The 7077-nt window shown below is 39.2% G+C and overlaps 1 protein-coding gene across 1 annotated transcript in view; it reads left to right on the forward strand.

The window, feature by feature from the left end:
• The window catches only part of LOC107653775 (small G protein signaling modulator 1-like), a 30568-nt gene that overhangs the window by 15719 nt on the left and 7772 nt on the right, over window positions 1-7077 (forward strand). The window contains exons 14-19 of the mRNA XM_016440598.1: window positions 888-952; window positions 1029-1174; window positions 2523-2651; window positions 2725-2895; window positions 4756-4833; window positions 5704-6882. Of these exons, the coding sequence (XP_016296084.1) occupies window positions 888-952; window positions 1029-1174; window positions 2523-2651; window positions 2725-2895; window positions 4756-4833; window positions 5704-6882 (1768 nt within the window). The remainder of the gene's footprint in view (window positions 1-887; window positions 953-1028; window positions 1175-2522; window positions 2652-2724; window positions 2896-4755; window positions 4834-5703; window positions 6883-7077) is intronic.

A 7077-nucleotide genomic window follows, 5' to 3' on the forward strand; every position in this document is an offset into this window, starting at 1 on the left:
GTAATCATAGCAGTTTTCATCCATAGTATGTCCATTTAAACGTCTGCGTTTAGCTTCAAATGGCGTCTTTGACGACAGCATTCTTTAAAAATTATTTGCATTCCGATCTTGACATCAAAAGGCACAAACATTTTTTTTTTATTTTATTCCATGGATTTTACCCATTTACCTCCACTTGTTCCCAGTGTTTTTCTGCAACCACAATGCGCGCGCAGCTGCAAGTGACGTAACTGTGACGTCTACTCTGAATTGGTCTATAGGCGCGTTTCCATTACCCTTCAAATTGTGCAAAATTGAAATTGCGAATTGAAAATACACCTAATGGAAACGCGTTAATTTCGCAAAAAAACGCCCATATATCGCAACAAAAAGTTTTTACGCTCGCATGAGGTGGTTTTTCAGGCAATGAGAAAAAGGAATAATTCGCAAAACTGCAATGGAAACGTTTTTTTCGCATTTACAGGTCACATGGTAATTTAGAAAATATCGCCAAAGTTTTGCGCAGATCTTTAATGGAAACTCGCCTTATGTTTCCATCACCCTATTTTTATGCACATTTTGAAGTATCGCATGAGAGACGAGTGATGGAAACGCCAAATTTCGAATAAAAATCCCTTAATTCGCAAAAAAGTTTTTACGCTCGCTTGTTTTTTAATTTATTATATATGAAAATTATTATATTCTCCAACTTTTCTTAGTGATTTATAGTGCCAGTTTATCAGGAAGTGACGATTTTGTTCTATTTGACTTGTTGGATGGAAACGATGCTTGTTCGCAAATGTTTTATGCAATATTCCAGTTTTGCGCATCTTTCGCAACTTTGGATGGAAACCTGTTTGATATGAATGAGCGCAGCGTGACTGCAGATGTCTCTGTGTGTGAAACAGGGCGCCACTGAAGCTGCTCTGCGAGACCATGAAGCACCAGATCATCTCCCGCGCTTTCTACGGCTGTACGTATCACGTCAGGCTCATGGTCTGCTGATGCACTTGAGCACTTTCTCATGACGTGATGTGTGTGTTTTTAAGGGCTGGCGTACTGCCGTCACCTGTCCACCGTTCGCCCACACCTGTCTGCTCTGGTGAACCCCGCTATCATTGAGCCAGACCTCCCCTATGATGCCAGAGGCGGTCTGTCTGCAGACGTGTGGAAGACCTTTCTACAGGACAGCACTGTATGTGACCTTCACTATCTAGTGCACTTGATGTTTCATAAATGATCAGTTGAAACGTTCTGTACAGCAGGGTTATTCTAGTGAACTCAAACCATGGAAAACGCTGACTTGAAATGATAAACGTTAACTGAAATAATGTAAAATATTAAAACAATCATTTCAACTAGTAGCTAAGAATTTTATTTTTTTGTTATTTAGTTGACTTGATGTACTAAAATTAAATTTATCTCAGTGATACTTGAAAAAATATTTAAAATATTAATAATAACTATCATAGTATCTCAATGATACTGTTACCGTAAAAACATTTTAAATATTAGTAAAACTATAATAGTATCTCAGTGATTTTATATGTAATCATAAAAACATACTTAAAATATTAATACAAATTATAATTTAGTTATTATAATTATAATTGTATTTCAATGATACTGTTACCATAAAAAAAAGTTGAAAATATTAATAAAAACTATAATATATTTCCAAAGATATGGTTACTATAAAAATATACTTAAAACTATAATAGTATCTCTATTATATGATGTAGTATGATGCTATGTTACCTTTAAAATATATTAAAAATTTTAATAAAAATGATAATAGAATCTCAATATTATATTACCATAAAAACCTATTCAAAATGTTTAAAAAAAATTATAACAGTATCTCAGTGATATTATATGTAATCATAAAACATACTTAAAATATTAATAAAAACTATAATAGTATCTCAATGATACGGTTACCTTAAAAACATATTTAAAATATGAATAAAACAATAATAGTTTCTCAATGATACGGTTACCTTAAAAACATATTTAAAATATTAATAAAACAATAATAGTTTCTCAATGATACGGTTACCTTAAAAACATATTTAAAATATTAATAAAACAATAATAGTTTCTCAATGATACGGTTACCTTAAAAACATATTTAAAATATTAATAAAACAATAATAGTTTCTCAATGATACGGTTACCTTAAAAACATATTTAAAATATTAATACAAATTATAATAGTAACTCAATGATACTATGTGTTACTGTAAAAGCAATTCAAAAATATTTTATTAACAATTATATTGTTATAAAGACATAATTTAAAGAAAATCTATTTAGTATTTAAATTTTAAAAAATCTAATAGGATCTCAATGATACGGTCACCTTAAAAACATACTTAAAATATTAATACAAATTAGAATAGTATACTATCCAAATGCTCTTACCTGTTAAAAAAACATTAAAAATATTAATAAAACTATAATATTATTCCGAAGATACTATGTTACTATAAAAACATATTGTAAATGTGAATGAAAGCTGTGATATTATCTCTGCTGTGCAGGCGTACGAGGAGGAGGAGCTGCTTCGGCTGGTGTATTACGGCGGCGTGGAGCCGTCTCTTCGTAAAGAGGTCTGGCCCTTCCTTCTGGGCCACTACCACTTCAGCATGAGCCTCACAGAGCGCAAAGAGGTGAGCCGAAGTCACTGTTTGATCCATAGACCAGATGGACGCAGGAGGAGCATAACCCTGCCGTTCTCTGCAGGTGGACGAGCAGATTCGAGCGTGTTACGAGCAGACCATGAGCGAGTGGCTGGGATGTGAAGCCATCGTGCGTCAGCGGGAGAAGGAGCAGCACGCCGCCGCTCTGGCCAAATGCGCGTCCGGTGCCAGCGTGGACCACGGCTTGCGCCAAGACTCCACCATCAGCACGGATGTAAATGCTGACGCTCAATAGGGCTGGGACAATAAACCGATGCATCGCGTTTTGTGGATCGATTCTGAGATTATCGGAATGCATCGTGATTCTCTCTGGAATCGATTCTGAGCTTAGTTTTTAACAGCAGATGGCGCTCTAGGCTAGTTTTTAACCTCCTGGATCTTTCTGCAGCGTTCGACACTGTTGATCACGGGATACTTCTCAACTGGCTACATCACTCCATTGGACTTAATAACATCGTCCTGCGCTGGTTTGAGTAATACCTCACGGACAGATCTGAGTTTGTGGCCATGGGAAGCTCAAGGTCCCGTTCACATGCTGTTGGATGCGGGGTTCCACAAGGATCAGTTCTCGGACCTATTTTTTCATTCTCTACATGCTCTCCCTTGGCAAAGTCATCAGTCGTTTGGGAATTTCCTTCCATTGTTACGCTGATGATACACAACTATATATGAAAGCTGATACTCACTCATCATCATCGTCATCATCATCATCAGCAACATTATCTACACTCACTGCCTGTCTGGAGGAGATAAGGGCGTGGATGAATCATAACTTTCTCCAGCTGAACAGCTCAAAAACAGAAGCCATCCTCATTGGTTCCCCTCATCAGATCAGAACATCTGCCATAACTTGCATTACATTTTCTGGCCAGGACATTCCCTTATCACCATTAGTCACCAATCTCGGCGTTAGGTTTGACCCTCATTTAACCTTTGAGGCTCACATTAAACGTCTTTGCAAAACATCATTTCATCACCTCAGGAATATAGCCAGACTTCGTCCTACACTCACCTTACATGATGCTGAGAAACTCGCCCATGCCTTTGTCTCCTCCAGACTGGACTACTGCAACTCTCTTCTCATCGGGATCCCTAGCAAGAGCATCCTGAAACTCCAGCACATACAAAATAGTGCCGCTAGGATCCTGAGGAGAGTGCGTAAATATGAAAACATCACACCAATTCTTCAATCATTACACTGGCTTCCCATTTCCGCCCGCATTGAATACAAAGTCTCCCTCCTCACACATCAGTGCATTCATGGCAATGCTCCCATTTACCTTAAAGAACTCCTCACCTCACAGATTTCAGCACGTTCTCCCCGTTCCACAAACACTTATCGTCTTCTCGCCCCTAGGACTAAGACTCGCACCATTGGGGATCGAGCCTTTTGCGCCTGTGGAATGCCCTCCCTGAACATCTGAGGGCTCCACAGACAACTGATTGTTTTAAAAGGGGTCTAAAAACGTACCTGTTTAAAAAGTCTTTTAATGTTTAAACTTTTGTGTTTATCTCAGTTGGTAGCTGGTTTTAATTATATTTTTATATTATTATGGCTCTTTTTGTAGCACTTTGAGATTTTCTTTAAAATGTAAAGTGCTTTATAAATAAAATGTATTATTATTTAACTGCCCACTCAAATGCTCACGAAGAAGAGCGCTTGTATGTTCGGTTGAGTAATGTAAGTGGTTAAATGTACTTGCACATCGGCTTTTATGATGCGAGATTAATGTAAACACAGCCCACTGTGAACATCCTTGTAATTCGCTTCAACCTTTTCGAACTTTATGAATGATTATTTTAGGTTCAAATGGTGTGTGTGTAAGGAACTGGAAGCAAGCAGAATTCGGCTATTTCTAAAGCACGCAGTGCCATCTGCTGTTAAAAACTAAGCTCAGAATCGATTCAAGAGAGAATCACGACGCCTTCGGAAAATCTCAGAATCGATGCAGAATCATTTCTCGATTCGCGATGCATCGATTTATTGTCCCAGCCCTAACGCTCGAGTGGCCTGTAAATGTGCGCTGCGGTTTGCATGCAGCTTTACTGAATGCCTTTGTGTTTCTCTCTCCAGTCGTCTCAGAGCAGCAGCAGCAGCTCCGATAAACAGAGTCACGCCGGATCACACAGCCAATCCAACAGCAGCACTCAGGTCAGACGCCTCACGTTCAACACAACCTACGTTATTGCTCTCGCAGATCTTATTAATGCTTTGTCTCAGGTGCTTCTCTTAAAATAAGGAGACACAAATAGCTGTCATACAATATGAATGCAGAGCTATAAACTGAACGTAGAGCAGCTCAGTTCATGTGATCTTTGAATTTACTGAGAAATCTCTGACTTTTGGAATTTCATTTCATTTTAAGCAAGAAAAAAAAATCTATGTAATAAAAATAAAGTTTTTTAATAATTGAATAAATAATTTAATTTAATAAAATGCAATGGGTATTTACTTTCGTAATAAATGTTTCTTTAAAAATGTCACAAGAAAATGTGTTTGTCTTAATGACCTTTCGTAATAATAATAATATTATAATAAAATCTTTCCCATCTCTGAAATAACTTGTTTTATCTGTTGATGTAACCAAGTTCATGTGGGCAGGGATAAAATAATGTTAACCAATAATATCGTAACCTGATATTTCATATTTCACAAATCTAATTTAATTAAATTTAATTTTAATAAAGCATCATTTTAATTTTATATATTACATTTAATCAAATGCTATGGATTTTTTACTTGATTAATACACTTTTTAAAAATTATAATATTTTATTATATAATTATAATTGTAATAATTTCTTTAAAAATATAATAATTTTTAAAACATTCCAATGAAAAAAAAAGTTTAAATATTTCTTTAAAAATATAATTTAATAATCTTTCGCCAAAAAAAAACTTCTTCTATTTCTGATATACTTTTACTGCTCACATAACCAGTTTAGTTATAATAATTTATATACTATAATATGCTGGTTTCAGGTTGATTTTTCTTCCTCCTGTCTATTTCTCCATCCTCAGGTGTTCGGCTCTGTAGACGAGGTGGACCCGATCGAATCTGAGCCCAAACCCAAAGACGAGAAGCCGCAGCCCAAAATCCCAAACGGCGCTCTGCCCAACTGCACCAGTTCTCCAGACTCCGGACACCCATCGTCCCGTAACTTCTCCGTGACCTCGGCGATCTCAGACTGCTCTCCGAGCACAGAGGAGACGTCCACGCAAGAGTCGGGGCCCAAAACCGCTGGCCGAGGGCCGCCATCAGGAGACCAGACGGATGAGAAGACCAAAGAGGAGCGACCAGAAAACCGCTTGACTACTCAGGACACGGTCAAAGAAGATGATGTAGATTCACACACAGAGAGCGCTGCTTCAGAAGCTGCGATAAAACCTCTGGAAAGTGACAAGCTGCAGACTTCGAATGCAGAGGAAACATCTCGGGACGTAGAGTCAGAAGACGCAAACTCAAAAAACGCAGCTGAAATGCAAAACAGTGCCAGGAAATCTGAAGAAAATGACACGAATGAATCAAAAGATCCTGTTGAAGACACAACAAAGTCCACGGAGTCGAAAGAGGCTGAGATTGAAGATCCACGACGTGCGTCTTCGCCGTCTGGAGAAGAAAACGCAAAATCTAAGACTGACCCAAAACTGGCTTTGAAAGTGGACGAAGGCCAAGATGCAGACTCCGAATCGCTGGACGTTCTGAAAATCTCTCAAACGGATGAAAACAAACCTGAGGCTTTGGGAAAAGACACATCTGAACCGCAGAATGTGACACAAACCCAGAATGAAGCCGAAACTATCAGCTGGGACGCCAATCACAGCAGGTCCCGATCGATCATCAGACAAATGACCGAATCTGAGTCGGAGAGCTGCGGTCCCATCACCTCCCTATCGAAACAATCCCCAGACATGTCTGACGACTCGCCCTCGGCGCTGGAAATGGAGGAGATTGCTTCATCGGTGGTTTATATGTCCTCGGAGAGCGGCGTGTCCAGGACGCCTCTGACTTTGGCTCGTCCCGTGGCGCCGGCTCTGGAGCTCTGCATGGTCAACACAAGTCCGGAGGGAACAGACTCTGCGCTCTCGGAGGAGGAACCGGAGATGGACAACTTATTCCCCAAACCAGACTCTCTAGCCGTCACAGGAGACAAGAACGACATCGCGTCTCCAGTGTCGTCTATCGGGACGACCTACTCGGTAGGGTTGGGTACCGAACTCTGTACTTTTAAGGGTACCGACCGAATTGCATCGGTACTACCGAGTACCGATTCACGTTAAATCAATCGGTGCCACATTTCGGTACCTGAGAACGCATCTTGGCGCATACGCTACAGAGAGAGAAAGAGAAACCCTGTGACGTGAGGTCACCCCTGCAACTCGTTCAAACAACAC

Source organism: Sinocyclocheilus anshuiensis, unplaced genomic scaffold, assembly GCF_001515605.1.
Source record: "Sinocyclocheilus anshuiensis isolate Anshui unplaced genomic scaffold, SAMN03320099.WGS_v1.1 scaffold443, whole genome shotgun sequence".
Lineage (NCBI taxonomy): Eukaryota > Metazoa > Chordata > Actinopteri > Cypriniformes > Cyprinidae > Sinocyclocheilus > Sinocyclocheilus anshuiensis.